At 35.3% G+C, this 23,080-nt stretch overlaps 1 protein-coding gene across 3 annotated transcripts in view; it reads right to left on the reverse strand.

Moving 5' to 3' along the window:
* LOC149790799 (uncharacterized) overlaps positions 1–22,206 on the reverse strand; it is a 37,945-nt gene extending 15,739 nt beyond the window's left edge. The window contains exons 1-5 of one of the 3 annotated variants that reach the window (XM_089972862.1): positions 22,074–22,206; positions 16,152–16,843; positions 10,823–12,500; positions 6,211–6,257; positions 1,920–1,986 (exon numbers count right to left, since the gene is read on the reverse strand). In XM_089972862.1, coding sequence (XP_089828988.1) covers positions 1,920–1,986; positions 6,211–6,257; positions 10,823–12,500; positions 16,152–16,808 — 2,449 coding nt within the window. In that variant the 5' untranslated portion in view covers positions 16,809–16,843; positions 22,074–22,206. Of the gene's footprint in view, positions 1–1,919; positions 1,987–6,210; positions 6,261–10,822; positions 12,501–16,151; positions 16,844–22,073 lie in introns of all 3 variants that reach the window. The other 2 variants (XM_089972860.1, XM_089972861.1) reach the window with 2 other exon arrangements.
* Positions 22,207–23,080: the final 874 nt, after the last annotated feature.

Consider the following 23,080-nt stretch of genomic DNA (forward strand, 5'->3'; position numbering starts at 1 on the left):
TGAACTAAGCTCATACACCAAAAAAATGAGACTGTTGGTGTTCCTGTAATTCTAAACTGCAAAATGTGTTCTAAGTCTTAAAAGTTACCTTTCTTAACATCAAAGGCTGACACTGATCAGTGATTTGCAGCAACAACACAGCACCAGAATCGACTTACCTCTTTGATGATTCAGGTGGTGTAATGGTATATACATACAGTAAAATTCTGTCTACTTTGTTAAAACATGCAACTTAACATTATAAGCTGCAGCTCTCCCACTTAACAAATTACGGAAACATAGTGTTGGATTATTGGGGCAGCTTAACAGACAAGCAAGGGGGCTTAAAGGCTAGTTTAATCTGCAGTTCCTGTCAAAACAAAGCCTGAAGCTATCAAAGAAATGAGCAAACACTCCTTCTGGTGTTGTGTGTGACTACTAATCATTGGTGCTGTTGTGTGTGACTAATTATTGGTGCTGTTGTGTGTGACTAATTATTGGTGCTGTTGTGTGTGACTAATTATTGGTGATGTTGTATGTGACTAATTATTGGTGCTGTTGTGTGTGACAAATTATTGGTGCTGTTGTGTGTGATCTACATCTGATCACAAGCCTAAATATGCTGTTGGAACATTTACATCTAATATGGGTTATTTAGCACATATGGGTGTAAAAATAGATACATAAGCCATGACAAGCAATGTGTTAAGAGAAATAAGCCATAACTAGCAATGTGTTGAGAGGAATAAGCAAAAATAAGCAAGGTGTTGAGAGGAATAAGCCATAACAAGCAATGTGTTGAGAGGAATAAGCCATAACTAGCAATGTGTTGAGAGGAATAAGCCATAACAAGCAATGTGTTGAGAGGAATAAGCCATAACTAGCAATGTGTTGAGAGGAATAAGCAGACCTGCCAACCCTGATGAGTCCATCTCAGTAAGGCAGCTGATTTTTTCTCTCTGTAAGATTGACCAGTTTAGAGTAAGGTGTAACAAAATATTAATAACTGCTATTGTAAAGCTGGAAAACGTTATTAAAAGTTTGGTCCACCAAATACATGGGTCCCAAATTAAATTCAATCTGATGCCATTAAGTCCTTTAAATGTCACTGACTGGAAATATATGATGGACTCCATGAAGTACTTCAAATGCCACTGACTGGAAATATATGACAGACTCCATGAAGTCTGTTAAGTGCCATTGACTGGAAGTGTATGACAGACTCCATGAAGTCTGTCAAGTGCCATTGACTGGAAGTGTATGACAGACTCCATGAAGTCTGTCAAGTGCCATTGACTGGAAGTGTATGACAGACTCCATGAAGTCCGTCAAGTGCCACTGACTGGAAATATATGACAGACTCCATGAAGTCCATCAAGTGCCACTGACTGGAAGTGTTTGACAGACTCCATGAAGTCTGTGTAGTGCCACTGACTGGAAGTATATCACAGATTCCATGAAGTCCATCAAGTGCCACTGACTGGAAGTAAATGACAGACTCCATGAAGTCTGTCAAGTGCCACTGACTGTAAGTATATGATAAGTAGACAATTGCAGAACTACATATGCTCTCAATTCAACAAAGTACAAAGGAGATAGAAAGCAAGAAAATATCTGTTCACATTCTGTTCTAATAATTTAAATAAACATTTAGAAATTATCCCTCAATGAATTCAAACTATATGGCCAATTTGTATTACCTATGTTTACCATTCAAACTAAATGGCCAATTTGTATTACCTATGTTTACCATTCAAACTAAATGGCCAATTTGTATTACCTATGTTTACCATTCAAACTATATGGCCAATTTGTATTACCTATGTTTACCATTCAAACTAAATGGCCAATTTGTATTACCTATGTTTACCATTCAAACTAAATGGCCAATTTGTATTACCTATGTTTACCATTCAAACTAAATGGCCAATTTGTATTACCTATGTTGACCATTATTTTGCCATCTGATTTGTGTGTCTCCCCATCCTTGGTAGAGGTCTGAAGAATCTGAAAGAGAGATAAAATCAGATTGTGTGTACCGATTTTGAATGAACCTTTACACATTGAAGATTTCACTGGTAATGACATGTTCAAAATACACCTTTTGTCTTATGGTAGTGGCACTGCGTAACAATGAATTTCCAGACTGACAATGTATAGCCCAAAATTATTATAGAACTGAAACCACTGTAGGATGACTTAAATGTACAACATCCATATATACAAATGACTCAATACATGCATTGATGTACAACACTCATATGTACAAATGACTAAATACATGACTTCATGTACAACATCCATATGTACAAATGACTCAATACATGACTTAATGTACAACATCCATATGTACAAATGACTCAATACGTGCATTAATGTACAACATCCATATGTACAAATGACTCAAAACATGACTTAATGTACAACATCCATATGTACAAATGACTCAATACATGACTTAATGTACAACATCCATATGTACAAATGACTCAATACATGACTTAATGTACAACATCCATATGTACAAATGACTCAATACATGCATTAATGTACAACATCCATGTGTACAAATGACTCAATACATGCATTAATGTACAAAATCCATGTGTACAAATGACTCAATACATGCACTGATGTACAACATCCATATGTACAAATGACTCAATACATGCATTAATGTACAACATCCATATGTACAAATGACTCAATACATGCATTAATGTACAACATCCATATGTACAAATGACTCAATATGTGCATTAATGTACAACATCCATATGTACAAATGACTCAATACATGCATTGATGTACAACATCCATATGTACAAATGACTCAATACATGCATTAATGTACATGTACCATATTCACTCACAAATTTCCAAGATTTGTATAGGAACAAAAACAGAATACTTTTTCCTTCAAATTTATTTTTTCGAAATTATAACAAAGATTTTATAGTAGAACGTCATTTGGAAGCTGATGGTTTTTATTGTAACTACATCATGGTAGCTATAATGCCTACTGTCCATAAAACAAGGTTATAATAATTGTATTATACAAAATAAACTACAACACAAAATGCTCTGAAACAGGCTATTTCAAGTTACATTTCAACAGCCTGCAAGTCTGATTATATCATAGCAACCAAACTCAATGAAATAGTATATAAGCATTTAAACAAAGTTTCAAAAAGTGACACCATTTACCGTGTCACCGAATTTACAAAGTGGTTTTATTTTCATCTATTTGTCAAGGTAAAAAGTGATTATCATCGTTATTACAAGTGAGGTAAATGTCTAAAAAGATGCTGGTGCAGTGTCATCACTGTGATGCATTGCTATGTCATCACAGTCTTCATGTGATAACATTTTAAGCTGACTGTTTCATACTATATTGCTTCCTACTGTGACTGTTTCATACTATATTGCTTCCTAATGTGACTGTTACATACTATATTGCTTCCTACTGTGACTGTTTCATACTATATTGCTTCCTAATGTGACTGTTACATACTATATTGCTTCCTACTGTGACTGTTTCATACTATATTGCTTCCTACTGTGACGTTTCATACTATATTGCTTCCTACTGTGACTGTTTCATACTATATTGCTTCCTAATGTGACTGTTACATACTATATTGCTTCCGAATGTGACCGTTTCATACTATATTGCTTCCTACTGTGACTGTTTCATACTATATTGCTTCCTAATGTGACTGTTACATACTATATTGCTTCCTACTGTGACTGTTTCATACTATATTGCTTCCTAATGTGACTGTTACATACTATATTGCTTCCGAATGTGACTGTTTCATACTACATTACTTCCTAATGTGACTGTTTCATACTATACTGCTTCCTAATGTGACTGTTTCATACTATACTGCTTCCTAGTGTGACTGCTTCATACTATATTGCTTCCGAATGTGACTGTTTCATACTACATTACTTCCTAATGTGACTGTTTCATACTATATTGCTTCCAAATGTGACTGTTTCATACTATACTGCTTCCTAGTGTGACTGTTTCATACTATACTGCTTCCTAGTGTGACTGTTTCATACTACATTACTTCCTAATGTGACTGTTTCATACTATATTGCTTCCGAATGTGACTGTTTCATACTACATTACTTCCTAATGTGACTGTTTCATACTATATTGCTTCCGAATGTGACTGTTTCATACTATATTGCTTCCTAGTGTGACTGTTTCATACTATACTGCTTCCTAGTGTGACTGTTTCATACTACATTACTTCCTAATGTGACTGTTTCATACTATATTGCTTCCTAATGTGACTGTTTCATACTATACTGCTTCCTAGTGTGACTGTTTCATACTATACTGCTTCCTAATGTGACTGTTTCATACTATATTACTCCCTAATGTGACTGTTTCATACTATACTGCTTCCTAGTGTGACTGTTTCATACTATATTGCTTCCGAATGTGACTGTTTCATACTACATTACTTCCTAATGTGACTGTTTCATACTATATTGCTTCCGAATGTGACTGTTTCATACTATACTGCTTCCTAGTGTGACTGTTTCATACTATACTGCTTCCTAGTGTGACTGTTTCATACTATACTGCTTCCTAGTGTGACTGTTTCATACATTACTTCCTAATGTGACTGTTTCATACTATATTGCTTCCGAATGTGACTGTTTCATACTACATTACTTCCTAATGTGACTGTTTCATACTATATTGCTTCCGAATGTGACTGTTTCATACTATACTGCTTCCTAGTGTGACTGTTTCATACTATACTGCTTTCTAGTGTGACTGTTTCATACTACATTACTTCCTAATGTGACTGTTTCATACTATATTGCTTCCTAATGTGACTGTTACATACTATACTGCTTCCTAATGTGACTGTTTCATACTATATTGCTTCCGAATGTGACTGTTTCATACTACATTACTTCCTAATGTGACTGTTTCATACTATACTGCTTCCTAATGTGACTGTTTCATACTATATTGCTTCCTAATGTGACTGTTTCATACTATACTGCTTCCTACTGAGACTGTTTCATACTATATTGCTTCCTAATGTGACTGTTTCATATTATATTGCTTCCTACTGTGACGTTTCATAGTATACTGCTTCCTACTGTGACTGTTTCATACTATATTGCTTCCTACTGTGACTGTTTCATACTATATTGCTTCCTAATGTGACTGTTTCATACTATATTGCATCCTACTGTGACGTTTCATAGTATATTGCTTCCTACTGTGACTGTTTCATACTATATTGCTTCCTAATGTGACTGTTTCATACTATATTACTTCCTAATATGACTGTTTCATACTATATTGCTTCCTAATGGGACTATTTCATACTATATTGCTTCCAAATGTGTACTGATGCATGTACTGTCTTCAAACAAGTTAAAATGAAACTCTATCATATCTATTTTAGAACCCATTTTTAAGTAATGGGATGCAGTGAACACACACACACACACACACATACAGACACAGGCACACAGGGAAACTCAGCTACAGCACACTTCGTTGTATAGCTTACAGACCATATTTAATGTTTTTACACAGCAATGATTAATTTTCATCCAGCATAGACTATTAGGCTATCTTAATCTTGATTGTTGTATAAACTGATAGATACAGTATATACTCTCTTATTATACATGTCCATCTGCAAATAACATAATGCACCAGCATATGAAAGTCTATGCTGTCTACTGATAAAACCCAACAAACTGCATGGATCCTCATCTGGCAGCACATTATGCCATGGCCGATTTGGGTCTATGCAGTTGAACCAAGTTAAAGCAAGTATATAATATTGCTGTATGACAAATGGCAATTTAATTTATTCCCACACATACACAGGCACTCTCAAATCCATTCATGTGGTCAGCAATTATGAACTCCAACAACAATCTTTAACTCAATCTCACGCCATGAGCATTTTGTTCTCCAGGACTGGCTATTTTCATAAACTCTACAAAAGTCAAAGATCAGGCTTTTTTAATTAAAAAAATTCATCACATTCTTTTGATTTTTTTCCCCACCTTTAAACAGCAGTTGTTAACTTTCTTCCAATATCTTGTGAAAAATCAGCCAACACAATTTAACATTTTAGCTGCCATCATCACTGTGATACTGCTGGACGACAAACTACCTGCTAAAATAAAAGACTTGAGAAAATCTGACCAAAAGTCATTCTCTGTATAACTTACCAATGTTTTTGACTTGGCTGATGTCGACGATGATCCTGTTTGTTGGGCTGCTAAAAAGTAAACAGAACTGACATTAATAAAAAAAAAAATGTCAATTTATCAAAAGAATGCTGCAGGGTTCAAAGTTCTTCAGGGGTTATTGTTCAGGAGCACTTGTTTACCAGCCTTCAAGATTTTAGTGCACATCCATTATTCACCATGCACCCTTGGCTGAATGTGCACTGGGATAAAAAAAAACAAAAAACGGGGTACAACATATGAGAGCAACCCATGTATAGTGTATGCCAAGGAGAATTCAATCAAATCTTTAACTGCAGGATTGTTTTCAACTGACACAATTAGCATTATGAACCAATTACAGACCATTTAAAGATAAATTTGATCTACATGTATCCAATCCCCCCAAAATAAATTCTATTTGTCAAAACAGAAATGTGACCTGAGGACACAGATGATCCGACCAATATGATATATTGGAAGAACTTTCTTTGCAGGATACATGGTAGTCTGGGTTACAGTCTTGTCCATTTTCTTCAAGTTTTAGATTGACGGCCAGGGCACATGCGAAAATTAAGTGCTGCATACTCTGGATTACCCCTCCGATTAAATAGGCTAATTTCATATCCGATAACTCTGAGCAAGTTGTCCTTAGTTCTAAAAGTAAGATATGCTTATTTCCTTGTTTTGAATTGTCATCTCTGTTTCCCCTGTTGCAAAAATTAGAAAAGAAAGTTCCTTAAAATCAGTTTTACCATGGATTATATTACAATGTAAAATTTTGACAGACAATTACTGGTTGTGTTAGAGAAGTTTGGTATACATGAAGCCATGTTTTGGCTTGGCCATGAGCAGAAGGGTTTGGATTTTTTAATTTTTTAATTTATTTTTTGCTAAACGGACCCATTATTTTCATATCGAGACCACTCTTTATTCCAAACACCCATCTTATCCTATTTTTTGCAAAGGTTCATCTGTCTGTTTGCAGTTCATACTGGTCTGCCTTAAATCTGAGACCAAAAAGTCTAAAATCTGGACACAAAATCAGATTCCGACCATGGGCGAATTTTGGGTAGAACAAAATCGGGTCCAAAAAATTAGGTTTTTTCCCTCTGTATTTTGTAGTGCAACCAGAAATTCCAGATTATTTGGTATCATTGTAGAGCTACATCTGTCTACTTTTCTATAATACCACCCACTTTAGTGTATCATACATGACCTTGACGCTACAGAGCTCGGCAGTAGGCTACTACCTCCTGCCACTTAAACTCATCACCAGGGGCTAATGTGTAAAATTTGTCTAATGTTATTGATTCTGTACATTATGACAACAAATAATCAAATTTTCACTCATTTCTGCATTTAAATCCACAATTTATTCAGTCCTCAAAGATTTTTTTTTAGACAGTCCCTAGGCTGGTGACTTAAATAAACTTAAACACCCTGAATGAAATTCCACAAGCCCGGAATACAATTTCCACATGTCCAAAATCTCCTTTTTTTTAATGAATATTATTATGCAAAATTGCAATGGCTATAATTTTAATATAAATTCAATAGGGTTCAAAGGGGTCTGAAGGTAATGAAAATGTTATTGGTGTTCATCACTAACATGGCACGCTCCACAAAGTAAAACTCCATCAACCAAAAGTTTTGAAATTTATTTTTGTTGAGCTATGCTGTCAGTTAATTCCTTCCCAAAATTGGCTTCAAAAATGAATTACACTTGAACACTATTCTGAAAACTGAAATGATCATGCTTTGCATTCTATATATGAAGTAAAATCTGACTTCATGGAAACATTGCCACCGTACACAAACTTGTCAAAAGTATAATACATATGGCTTAAATATTCTCATTCAACGCAATAATACTTAATAACTTTTGTTACTATACACACATCTACCATCTCTTTGATTTACCTATAATGGGTTGTTCTATTTCCTGATCCTACCTATACAAATTAGCACAATGAGCTCACCCAATGCAGCCTTCAAACACAACTCACTAGCTAGTGTCAGCCAATTAAGTAATATGTGAAATGGTGACTTCTGTTATTGAAACCAAAACCTAGGTATTATTTTATTAAAGATTTAACTTTAAAATGCAAATTATGTAGGTCAGAAACATATGGGACAATGCTATGTTGTGGGATTCGCGAGATGCGCTTTAAGGTCTAAGCTGTTTTCTGACTTGACACATATTTGCGCAAATACGGAAAAAACAGCAAATCAGATACTATTTACTTGCCTAAAATTACTACAAGTACGTATACAAATAAATAAACCATAAATCTGCAATCCTGTCAATGGACTTGTAATGAAGCTGTATTATAGTGAGTGATTACATTACAAAAACCTCTCCATCTAAAAACACTACAAAATACAGATAGAAAAATCCCATTTTTTGGACCCGACTTTTTTTAATGCAAAATTTGGCCGTGGTCAGAATCCCATTTTGTGTCTGGATTTTAGACTTTTTGGTCTCAGATCTAAGGCAAACCAGTATGAACTGCAAACAGACAGATGAGCCTTTGCAAAAAGTAGGATAAGATGGGCATTTGGAATAAAGAGTGGTCTCCATACAAAAATAATGGCTCCGTTTAGCAAAAAAAAAAAAAAAAAAAGACAAAAAAAAGAAAAGAAGTCCAACTTTTACCCTTCTGCTCATGCGCGAGTCAAATAGCCAACGAAAAATGATGTTTCTAACACAACTAGGCAGTATGTTATTGAAAGATGACCGGGGATTTGGTGTTTTAGAGTCTATTCAGAAATAGCTTTCAAAATGTGTTTCCTACTCGATTTTCAGTCAAAATGGCAAAAAGCTCCTGGGGTTAATGTGTTAAAAAGTCTATTTTGATGACGTCACAAAATCTGAATATTCCTTGCGTATTTAATCACTTGTGCATCGACACTGCACATAAATTACAAATTTAGCAATTCCCAGACGAATTGTAAAAAAAATAATTTAATTCTTGTTAACACATTAACCCCTAGCAACAACATTATGGGGCAGGAGGTAGTAGCCTACTGCCCAGCTCTGTAGCGTCATGGTCATGCATGATACACTAAAGTGGGTGGTATTATAGAAAGGTAGACAGATGTAGTTCTACAATGATACCAAATAATCCGGAATATGTAGTTGCACTACAAAATACAGATAGAAAAACCCCACTTTTTGCACCCGACTTTTTTAAACGCAAAATTTGCCCGTGGTCGGAATCCCATTTTGTGTCCGGATTTTAGACTTTTTGGTCTCAGATCTAAGGCAAAGCGGTATGAACTGCAAACAGACAGATGAGCCTTTGCAAAAAGTAGGATAAGATGGGCATTTGGAATAAAGAGTGGTCTCCATACAAAAATAATGACTCCGTTTAGCAAAAAAAATAGATAAAAAATAAAAAATAAAAAAAATAAAATATAAAAGAAAATCCAACTTTTACCCTTCTGCTCATGTGCAAGTCAAATAGCCAACAAAAAATGATGTTTCTAACACAACTAGGCAGTATGTTATTGAAAGATGATCGGGGATTTGGTGTTTTCAAGTCTATTCAGAAATAGCTTTCAAAATGTTTTTCCTACTCGATTTTAAGGCAAAATTGGCAAAAAGCTCCAGGGGTTAATGTGTTAACCAATATACACAACAAACAGGTCTGTTAACCATGAATAGGAAAAAAGTCCCATCTTTTATTAGAACACATCCAACACAAGACCACCTGCAAATCCATGAGAGTAACAAGCAAAAACTTGGATTGATCTGACAGTTTTGCGAGGGCTATGGTTTTAGTGATCAGCTGGCAAATTTAGTGACTGGACATTTGCGTGGATTGGCAATAATTTTGAGCTCAAAAAGAGTGTTACCAACATATCCAATATAACCTCTACAGGTCAAGTGGGTGCAGGAGTTTAATGACACATCAGCACAACACTGGCTATATGGTGCAATTAAATATAAAGTTCTGTCTCAACAGATCAAATGTCTGTATGTACCTCGAAGCAGTCTTTGAGATGAAGAAAAGTAGATATTAAAGGAAACCCTGCCAGACTTTCAATGTCAAGCACATGCTGAAATCAGAGGTCAAACTTGGTACCAGTTTAGTGTGAAGCATGTACATTACAACTGCCCTAACCAGGCCTCTATGAATTGAAAATGGAAATTAAAACGCAATCTATACCTGACTGCAAATCGCTTCAACAATCAATGAATAATGCAATCACAATACTGGCACAGAAAATGGAAATTAATTCACATGGCATTCAGTAGCTAGTCCGCTTCAAAATGCAACGGAATATTCAAAATGCAACGGAATATTGTGCCCCACGTATGAAATACACATTTCATTCTCATTCCAGATTTTAAAGAGACACAAGGAAACTGACTATAATAATATGAAAATTAAAAAATGTAGCTTTATTCCCAATTTAATCATTCAACACATACCCCTTCCCCAAACTGAAGTCAGTGCGTCCTTTTAGAAACTGGCATTGCCAATCATTTATAGGCTGTCAGAAATGTGTTTGTCTGACACCAGCATAATAATTTGCAAATGACTTTAATCTTTAGCCACTACCTCAATCTTCATGCACTGTTAAAGACATTTTGCAAACTGCTTACCAGACTGATTCCTTACAATGGCTGCAACAGCACCTGTGGGAAAGATCGGTTGTCCTCGGCTGTTGTTCTGCAGGGGAACTAAGAGTGGTGTGTTCTCTGCATTTCTAGCTAGCATCATGTGTGTGACACCATTCTTCTGAAATTCAGTCAACAGTGTGCTCGATACCACTTTACCAGACAAAAGTGACGTAATTGGAATAATTCCTTCACAAGTAACCAGTGGCAGTCCTCCTGTAACCAGACTAGTCTTCTTTTTACCATCTTTATCTCCTTTGTCATCCTTTTCCGAATTCTGTCCATTCTTCTCAACATCAGCTTTACTGTCAGATCCCTTTTTACTGTCCTCTTCTTCACCTAGTTCCATCTGCTCTAACTCATCGTTATCATTTCCTTTCTCATTTGACTTTTCATCCTCTTTGTTCACTCCATCAAGTTTAGGTGCTGAATCCATTTCTGTCACTTCCCCATTTGTTCCTTCTGGTTTGCCTCCTTCAGGATCTTTATTTCTTATCGTTTCTGAACCCTGACTTGAAAGAGTTTTTGCTGATTGAATGGATTCTTTTTCCTTTCCAACCATAGTTTTCTTGCCTAAATCCGTAGATTTCTGTGTTCCTTGCTTTACTAAGATGACCCTCACTTGTTTCCCACTTGAATCTACTGAACTTGTTGGGCTGGCTCCTTTAGTTGGAGTTGGCGAAGTCTGCAGTGGGATTAAGATAGAAGAGCCATTGGTACTTTTGGCTAGCATCATATGGGTGATGCCTTGGATTTTCAAATTATTCAGAAGTTCCTTTTGGATGATGCTCTGCAAGGGACCAAGGTTATTAATATTAAGGACACCTTCCATTTTGACTTTTCCTTCCTCTTTTAATGACAAAGAAACTGGTGTCTTAGGATCTTGAGTCGATTTTGAAGATTTTACACTGATAGTTTGTTGCTGTGCAGAAGAATCTTTCCCCTCTTTTGACATTGTACTCTTTGCTGGATTGGGACCAGAACTATTTTTTTTCTCAGACTTCTGGTCATTCTTTCTACTGCCGACTGAAACCGTGATCTTCTTTTGGGCGATAGATGGTGGTAGAATACTGACCAGGTTTGACCTTATAATTGACCCAGGGTACTTCTTTTCAGGTGTAGTAACTTTTGTTTTCTGATGCACACTAGTTGTCCTCTTTTTCTTTGAATCTTCATCACCAGTTTCATCATCTTCATCACTTTCAGGCACATAATCCTCATCACTTTCATCGGCAATATTACCTTCATTACCATCAACATCAGAATTACTATTTTCAGAATTCGGAGACCTGTCTTTTTTCTTCATCTGAAGTGCAGAGATAAATCGTACCTTTTCTTGACTATCATTTGCCGAGTCCTCTCCTTTCTGTTCATCTATGTTTTTATTTGCGGAACTTCTGATATGACCCAGTGATTTGCTTCTGAAACGTTTTTTCACCTTTTCTTTTCCCATCTTTTTTTCTGCATGCCCCTGAACCTTAGATTTCTTCAGAGACTTTTCCTCCCCAGTTTTGTCACTCTTTGGTGTACTTGTTTTTCTTTCAACTGATTTTAATATGGTTTTCTGTTTAACTGGGGTGTTATCTTTTGACTTACTTCTAGTCTGTATTCTGGTCTTAGAACTTTCATCTGGATTACTCTTCTCTGTTTCAGGTGATGGTATCTGGAAATCAAGTTTACATCACTGTCATCATTTTACTCACATTTTACTTTTCCACTATACTATTTACAATCTTACCAAAACGTCACTGGTACAGGATGCAAGCTTCATACAAAAATGGGTCAAATGCTGACAATTATGTCTGAGTAAAACGGGGGTTTAAAACCCTAAGAATACATGGTACATTAGATAAATAAATAAATATATATATATATATATATACATACATATACATACATACATATATATATATATATATATAAGAAACAATGTCTGTCACTTGAGAAATTGCATTTTCACATCATGCTTTAAACTTCTAAATGGCGTTCACATCTCAATACTACAGGTGTTTGTCTAATGTGGACAAATTGTCCTTCAACATGGGCAGGAACAAATCTTTATTTGTTAGACCCGTGAAGAGGAAGATGTCAAAATTGTTAGATGAAATTTTTATGCTCACCAATTCAAACAACATTTTCCTGATTCTGACCCACTTAATAATCAAGATTCAAGTACCAGGGCTGAACAAATCCCATAGCCCGACGACCCGGACTAGTCATTTTTGAAGTCAGACAAGTAAAATTTTCCAAGTCGCTAGTCGGAGACAAGTGCTTTTTAAAAAAGTCGGGCTAGCCCTTTTTTTTGGTGCTTGAATGACTATATCTGCCTTTATTTGGCCAATCATGCCCTCTGGGCATACTGAATACTTGATTCTATCCCTCTTCGTGTATACATTTACATCCTGTTACCGCTTGTCTGCATATTGGGCTAAGCGACCAAATTATCGGCAGATCAAAACACGTCAAACAAAAGAAAGCCAGTATGATCAATTAGCAGTGTTGTAAGTGGTTTTGTTGCAATGAGTTTACTCAATCTAGATTATAACGAGCGGCTTACTATGATTTTAATCCAGCGAGTCAATGGAATTAAATTAATGTAAGGTACTTTACCGACATCAGTGTTGGTTTCCTTTATGAACTGATTAAATGACAGTAACGATTCTTTAATTTATAATTGATTATACAGATGATTAACTTCCACGTGCAATATTGTGTTTGAAGTGAAACAATTACGCTAATTAATGAGCTGTTTCAGTTCGTATTTAAAAGAGAAAATTGATGTTATGATCACTTTAGAAGTAGTTGTCAAGCAAGCTGATAGTTAATCTGTGGATAAAATGAGTTTGCTAAATTATTTTCGCAAGGAAGGTAATAACGGCAATTCGGCGAAGGTAAATTTGTTTGAAAATGGAGGGATAAAACGTAAGTCGGATACTGACTGTGCGGTAGATATTTCTGAGTGTGAACAAGGATTCAGTTCAATGAACTTAATCAAGACTTCTTTAAGGAATTCCTTAAACCAAATGAGTTTACAAATGCTAATGAATATTTCTGTAAATGGACCAGAGCTTGAGGACTTTAAACCAGAAACAGCTATCAACTGCTGGCTTATTATTGGTGTAGGTGGCAGACATATACATGGACCTATTTTCAAATCCATCAGCTAAAACATATATACATGAACCTAAAGAAGCCAAATGTATAACAACCAATGTTTTTGAAAAATAAATTCTTTTAAGAAATAATTATGTTGTATATTTTTTTTTCTTTCTATGGATTAAGTACATACGTCTCATCAAATCTTGGCAAGTGATTACCATTTTGGGACCAGTGAAAGGTAAGGTGGGACTAGTGAAGAGTAAGGTGGGACTAGTGAAGAGAAAGGTGGGACTAATGAAGAGAAAGGTGGGACTAGTGATTTTTCTGAAACCACTTGTCCTGGACTTGTGGTTAAAAAAAAATTTGCTCAGCCCTGAGTACCTGTGTAAAAAAAAAACAAATTCCTCTGCTACGTGTTCAACACTGATGGCATGAAGCAAAATAAGATATAACAGACATACACTTGATATTATGCAAGTTTGAACTTTGTATGCTTTTTAATTGGAGAAAGTGCTGAGATTTCTTCTCAATGTGTAAATCAGCATCAACTTGACCCTGGGATGAGTAAGTATTCAATTTTACTCAGCAGCGACAAGTTGCATCTGGGTCAAGTTGATAATACAAGTGGTTTCCTTTAGCAATGATTATGGTATATATATATATATATATATATATATATATATATATATGTATATATCGAAAGGAACAACTTTAACTGCCATTGATAAAATACAGATCTTCATCTATTAAGAAAACAAAGAATGTGATCCTACCTTAAATATAAGAACAAATAAAATTTGATGCATGTACTTATGTATATATGCAGCTGGTGATAAGAACTCCCCAGGCCATCTAGCACAGGCAACTAAATTTTATTGTTGGATAAGAACTCCCCAGTCCATCTAGCACAGGCAACTAAATTTTATTGTTGGATAAGAACTCCTCAGGACATCTAGCACAGGCTACTATATTTTATTGTTGGATAAGAACTCCCCAGTCCATCTAGCACAGGCAACTAAATTTTATTGTTGGATAAGAACTCCCCAGGACATCTAGCACAGGCAACTAAATTTTATTGTTGGGTAAGAACTCCCTAGCCCAGCTAACACAGGCAATTTAAATTTTATTGTTGGATAAGTAACTATTAATCCATGTGGACTGTAATTTAAATGAAGAAAAAACCGCAATAATTTGAACTGAAGACTATTACTTGAATGGATGGACTGATGTACAGTGGATGGATGAATGTAGATATGTACATACATATATAGTTATTTGGTGATTAACACCATTTTTCAGGGCATGTTAGGCTATACATGACAGCCAGTATAACTGGTGGAGGAACAATCCAGGAAAACCCCCATCAGAAGCACTAACCCATGCAAAGCTGCTGGTAAGCTTTCTCATATACCCAAATTGGATAAGCTAGAGACTCTAACCCACACAGAGAGGTGAGATGGCAGTTATTGGTGAAGGCAAATGCTTTATATCACTATAAGCACATAGGCAGGTAGGTAGATAGAAAGGAAGGTATGAAAGAGAGCTATTATTACATTACTTTTAAAGGCCAAGCAATTTTCTGATGCTTGACTGTATTTAATTTGCAAAAAAGACTATCAACTATTGTACTGTGTAATAAGATTCAAATACTAGTGTTATTGTTTTTTAATATAATTGTATTTCTATCACTAGTCAAATTTAAATCAGTATATAAACTGGGAAGCACCATGTACAGAATACATCACCATCACCTGTATTTGCTCTTTATCAAAATTCATACCACCCATTAAAGAATAAATAACAATGTTTACTCATATGATAGAAATAAAATCTAATTACTGAGCAGTAAAAACCTGACCTCACATGAACTCTGCAAAGTAAAAATGGGTTGGTTTGACTGAAAATCTACAATGACATATTAATGGCAGCTTTTTCAGATCTCTGTTTTTATGTTTTGTTTCAAACTCCCCACTACAATTATCTAGCTCAAACCACAGTATACAATTTCTGCAACATCTGTGACATCAATATAATTCCTTCAACCATGTTTCAAAGTTTCTGTCCTGGGTGTCTAATTACCTGTATAATATTGCAGTTGTGTGTCAGCATATAAAAACATACTTGCATCACACACACACACACACACACACACACACACACACACACACACACACACACACACACAGAGGTGTAGTTTCTTCTTGAGGATCATTACCTTTGATCTGGTATGAATGATGTTGATGGATGGATCCCCTTTATTCTCATCACTATACATCTCAACATACGAGTGGTCCCTTATTATATCCCTCTTCAAAGATTTACTGGAGTTATCTCCCTTTTTAACACTCTTCCCTTCTTGACTGTCAACATCCTCCTCCAGCTGTCCTGCTGGCAACTTCAAGGTATAAAAAGACTTCGCATTTCTGACATTAGCTCTATAATTTACACAACAATCATAGCCCAGCTTTGTCCTATCTTGCTCTTCATCTGGTTGAGGCACAATTCCTCCCACAGAGATGGTGAGACTATCCGAGTTACAAATTATCCTCAATGATGAAGTTGCTGCTTTTGAATCAACAACTTCAGAATTGTGGCCCTTTTTATTCTTGGTTGCCTTTGTAAATGTGACAACATCAAAATTGGCCACCAATATGTCCCCTTTCTTTCCCTTGTCTTTCTCTTCTGTCTTTGGGACTTTGATTTTGGTCTTTTCCTTTTCATCTTGGACTTGACCGAAAAGGCTGAGCATGTCTTGCACAGCCTTAATAGGAACGCTAACTTTAATGAAATCAGGGAAAAATGAAGCCCCTTTATCTGCTCCATTCTGAAAACCAGACACAGTGACCTCATTGGGCTTTTCTGGGTTATCCATTGCTTCTCATGTCCTGTCACTGGCAATGCTAGAACCTGGAATTAAAAAAGAGAAATTATACTGAATAGCGTATGTGTGTTTTACTGTTTAGCAATGCTAATAGATCTGATGCAAAATGCCACAGCAAATACCTATGCTTTTTTTTTTATAATTCTTGTTGCATGTTTAACATTACACTAAGCCCAGATCTGTATACAAAATTATTCCTCTATTCGATGATAAGAAAATGCAACAATGTCCATAGATGTTTTAGAATACTGTACATGTCAACAGGAAAAAGCACTTAAAATTTGTTGGGTGGGTGACAAACTTAATTTGCTTTTATTCTGTTGTTTTTGTACGAAATGCAAAATAATGTCCATTGCTGACAAAGAATTGAACTGAAACTAGCCCTTTTATATGACCTGTCTCTAGAAAGATGCCATATCCAGCATCATTGGTCTCCTCTTATAAGACATGCCTCTAGAAAGATACCATATCCAGCATCATTGGTCTCCTCTTATAAGACATGCCTCTAGAAAGATGCCATATCCAGCATCATTGGTCTCCTCTTATAAGACATGCCTCTAGAAAGATGCCATATCCAGCATCATTGGTCTCCTCTTATAAGACATGCCTCTAGAAAGATACCATATCAAGCATCATTTGTCTCCCTCCTCTTATAAGACATGCCTCTAGAAAGATACCATATCCAGCATCATTCGTCTCCCTCCTCTTATAAGACATGCCTCTAGAAAGATACCATAGCCAGCATCATTTGTCTCCCTCCTCTTATAAGACATACCTCTAGAAAAATACCATATCCAGCATCATTCGTCTCCCTCCTCTTATAAGACATGCCTCTAGAAAGATACCATATCAAGCATCATTCGTCTCGTCTTATAAGACCTGTCTCTAGAAAGATTCCATATATATTGCAAAAGGTAACCCCTCATGAGTAAGATGGGGGTGGGGAAACAGTCCCACCCACACCCTTGAAACACACACATCCCAACCCAACTCTTAGTCCATAGCCTAGTGTTATTGTTTATCTAAGTTTGTACAAAGGAAAGCTTTAGTGACATGTATGAGAATCGTTTCTGATGTACCTTTCTAGTGTTACAGTTCTACGGTTATCATTTGCTGCTGAATTGTCTTTATCTATGTTTGTAGAGTCCCATACTATACTGCCACCCCTCTTAAGACACTGATATGGACAGGAATATCATTACAATGTTTGACATTTCTTTTTTAATACTTAAAACATATGAACTTTAGTTCATAGCTAATGAGAACAAATTTTGAATGTGATTCATTAAATGCCCTATTTGTACTCTGTTTTAACTTTTCATCATTATTCATCGAACATTTCATCAATATAGGGCATCCTCATTTATAAGCTAGATTATAAAGAGGTAAGCAATATATACAGAGGTCTCAATAGGATTTGGGAAAAATAGGAGTCCTACCAGCAAAAGTTGCTATTCTCTCCCAGAGGCATATGGGGTATACCTGAAGTGGTTAAATTTCCAGATGAAAAGAACCAGTGGTTGCTATTCAGTTTAATTTTCTAAATTCTTCACACCACTGACATATAACTCTCGTTTATCCATAAGAGTGAGAATGAATTATGTCAGGCCAAGGAAAGGTCTTTGTTGTTGTTGTTGTAGGGTTTATGGCCATTTTTCAGCACACAATAGGCTATACATGGCAGCCAGTATTATTGGTGGAGGAAGAACCCAGGGAAATCCCAGAAAGAACCACTGACCCATGAGAAGCTACTGGCAAGCTTTCTCACATATCCACATTGGCTGAATCGGAGACTCAAACCTAAGCAGACAGAGGTGAGATGGCGGTGATTCGTAATGGAGATCGCTTAAAACCACTCAGCCACTCGGGGCCCAAGGAAAGGTCTTATTTCATTTACTAAGATAGGCTCCACACTTTCTTACATCTGGCTACTGTTCCATGAGAAGTATCAGTTCTAGCAACTTTAGCACTCTTCTGAGTCTTGTTACAATCTTCATCAATTTTTCACTTAACCCCAAAACTCTTATCCAATTTTGCAAAGGGCATCATGGAACAGGACATTTCCATGGACCTAAAACTAAGAAAACCTAAGGATTATCAGCTTTATGCACATGGTGTTACATCCATGGAAGGAAAAAAGCAATGGCAACCCAAGGAAACTCAGGACAGAACTTAAAATTTCTTGTCCAAAACCTGCATTCGAGAAATTTAAGAAAAAGGTAAATGTAGTATGCTGTTTTTCTTAAGATGAAATCAAAAAAGGCGAACAGAATATGGTCATTTCTTTCTTTATCCAGTGTCTTGAATCTGTTTTATTTAAAATGGAATTAACCTAATTTCATAAATTAATAATCAAGAAAATGTTATCTTTCATCTGAATTGTTCAAGTTGTTACATCAAGCAATAAATAATCATGGTTATCAACTGCCTTAATTTTGTATTCATTTATTATAAAAGTAAATACTTCATAATGATTTAGCATTAGAAATCTAAAAACATATATTGGTGACACAACACATTTTCTGAGTTAATGTATGCAAACAAAAGTATCATTATTGGGTCTCCTGGTGTTAGCGCTGAGATTTCAATTTTTTTCCAAGGAAGGAGCCCTTACTACAATTTCAAAATCCTATCCAGAACCCAAACGTTCATCAATGAACCACTAGGTCAACAGAACATGACTTAGTACTAATGTCCATCAAATCTCCATGCATAACTGTGGCAATCTGATTTTGATCAGATTGGGTACTCACAAAGTTTGGTGGAATGTCAACTCATCTTTGTCAAACTGCTGGCTTAGGGAGGTATCTATTTTGGAGAGGTGACAATTTTTGGTTTGTTAAAAATTGGTTGATTCATCATGATGTGATATATAGGACAGTTCTCATGTTACATGTTTAGGCTCAAATAAACAGTAACACAAGAAAGAGTGAAAACAACAAGCTTTGAAAAACGTAAAAATTTATTTCCCTGGAAAAATACTGTTAAAAAATGAAGAAAAAAAACCTTACAGTTTCCAGAATCAAATCCAAAAATAATCCAAGAATAAACTTTTAGAAGTCCTAATAATGAAATGTTCTAATGAATTCAAGTTTCGAGTCCCGATGAAGAATCCAAGATGGAAGGCAATGAAGTATGCTGTATCCTGTTCAATGCTGTCAACAGTTCATTGTAGAAACACAATAAATAATCCTCTGGTTTTGGAAATCCAAATAAAATTTTTAAGAAATGTCTTTATTTAAGAAATTTGTATGCGCACAAAATATTTCCAGAGAAATGAATTAACCTTTTAGAATCCGAAAAATTAAAATAAAACTAAAAGACTAAAAACTAGTCACAACTGAAGAAAACAACTTCGCATCAAGTGTTTAAAACTCTGAGATCCTTCTCTAAACATCACTATTAATACTAAGTATTTTTCAATTTTGGAAATGCCTAATTGCAAAATAGATAATCACATGTTTACCTATAAAAATCGTAGCTCCTGTATGTCCTTGATAAGAACCAATCATTTTACTCCGAAAATAAAAGCTGTTTACCTGAACCTCAATCAAGGCCAGTAACTAAGTAAAAAATATGAACAGTGTTTCTATTATTGGGTATTTATGAAAAGATTTGGGTCAAACTGAATTTTCTGGAAAATATCAAATTCCTAGTGAACAAAATTACATTACATTGACATGTAAAGAAAATAAAAAGATTCCAAAACCCACAAACAATGAAATCAAATCAAACATTAACTAAATCAAATATAAATTAAATCAAATATATGTAACACAGTGTATATTGTACAGTTTGCTGGTGATACTACATATTTTGATTTATGAGTGCTGATACAATACTCATCAAGACACAAATTCTCTCTTGTTCTTATTGTTCATTGTATTCAATGTCTATGTTGCTGTATTGACATTTTATGCCTTTTGTAAGGTTTTGGTTTTGTGGGGTTTAATGAAATTTTGTTCAGCAGATATAGTAGGCAATGCATTTCGGTAGAGGAATAATACAGGAAAACTGTGGGAAGAACATGTTCTTTGTGTTTGAGGAGGTTCCCTTCTTATTTATAGAGCAGGAAGCGGTAGAACATTTTGATCTCTGATTAACCTATATAGCAAAGAAAATACAAAAGTGCCAGTCCACAAGTTGGTGTATGACCTCCTTAAAAATATATTTCTTTGCAAGTAATACAAAAAGTATTCTCTTCGTATTGTGTCACTAAGTCTAGTGCTAAACCCATCAATCTGTGTTAATGGAATGCTTATCTGCCAAATACACATCAAACAAAATTTACATTCACAACCTAGAACTTGTGGGATCTAGGAAACATGCAAAACTGCTCTTTTGACACCACTCAGTGCAGTCATTCTGTTTTATGGGCCATTTATAGTTTTTGTTTCTTTTGTGGGAGCACAAAAATGCAACATGACTGAACCATCAAGTTGTATTTATGTATATGTGCATGTGTATGTATGTATGTGAATGTGTATGTATGTGAATGTGTATGCTGAGGATTTAAGAGCAGTCCTGATAATATACTAACAAATCAAAGTTTAATACAAAATTTATAACTAAATACTGTATGTTGTTTGAGATTAGGGGTTTAGGTGACTCGCACTGATGGACTGAAAGAACATGCAAATGTTGCTTTTTACACACTGAAGAGCTCCAAAGGTCATAGGTCACTTGGAGTACAAGAATTTTGAGTTATATCTATACATAATATGTATTTAGTTATGTAAAATGTTACATCTACTGTAAATTGATATCCAATATATTATTGCAATTCTGTTGCACAATTTGTATGAAAACTATGAATGAACAAACCACTGGGTATAAAACAATTTTACCCCAAAATCAGCTGACATTACTCAAAGGGAAATCACTTGTAGACCGTGTAATTAGGCTTGCGTAGGGGATTTGGATTTCCCCACAATTGTTGTTACATGTGGATTTTATAATGCAACAATTGTGACAATATATTTTAGCATAGAAAACGAACAAAAGCAATATAACAAAGTATGATTAAACTATTTCCATCAAGAACCAAAACGATATAGACTTCAGAAATAAGCACATTGGCGCTTTTACTGGCGTCAGCTTCGGAGTTCGTTGCTAATATTATTTGACCTCGCGATCACTGCTAGTAAATAAACCTTTTGTTTTCTCAATATTTTAAGACAAATCGCAATTAAGATTGACATAGTTTGATACATCAGTGGTTGTTAATCATGGTTACATTGGTCATAGTGTACGCACGTAGAACTAACATCGTTGATGTGGCTTTCCTTTTCGTCACCCAACCAACAGAACCTCGAGCTAACTGTCCATGGCTGGCTAATGACGTCATTACGTTAAACGGATTATTTTCCCTCATTCCCACATCAATTTCGATCTTACTTTATTCACTATCCATCCAGCAATAGTATATTTAAAAAGTTCTAACATTTTAAAATAATTATATGCCGTTATATTGGTCATTAGCATCCAAAACACAAACCGAGTGGAAAAATTATTACGCTTATCAGCAGTGAAAGCTTACGATAAACGGCGAGAAAGGCCGAATAACTACTGCACTCCTTTTTTTTTTAAAGATCTACCGTATAGAATCTTGTATGTAGTCATTTTTTTTTTGTCTTTGTTTTTTTTTATACCAAGACGAACCTGAACGCACACTATTAGACACACCTAATATAACTATTAGAATAGAAGTCAGAATACATAGAACGTACATCTCAAAAGATCAGGACTGTAACTCGAACAACCGGTACGGCAATGACAGCAGTGTGAACAAAAGTTAAAACTGGGAAACGAGTAATAAATAGATGGAAAATAAAATGAATACAAGACTATTTCTTTCACCTTTTTTTTCTTCACGTTAGTATTATCTTCCTTAACTTTCTGATCCTCTTCATCACTACAGCCAAATAAATGCACTGATTATTATTATTATTATTATTATTATTGTTGTTGTTGTTATAACAATTATTGCTGATGCTGATGTTGTTTCTATTAGTAGTAGTAGTAGCAATGTGGACTACAATACGGGCAGATGGTCTTTATACGGATAATGGAAATGAACATTACGGTCGCCATCTTGAAATGGGTCGTTATACGGACAATGCTGAAAATGTTAACTGGATGAACATGAGGAGCTCACCTTTTTCATTCATTTTAGGGGAAATAACGACGGACAAGGGGGAATTACAATGTTTAAACCATTAGAGATAAGCTTGACACGTCAATTTCAATTGACCCGTCGTCAC

The sequence above is a fragment of the Sinohyriopsis cumingii genome, chromosome 10 (assembly GCF_028554795.1).
Source record: "Sinohyriopsis cumingii isolate HCF-2022 chromosome 10, ASM2855479v2, whole genome shotgun sequence".
Lineage (NCBI taxonomy): Eukaryota > Metazoa > Mollusca > Bivalvia > Unionida > Unionidae > Sinohyriopsis > Sinohyriopsis cumingii.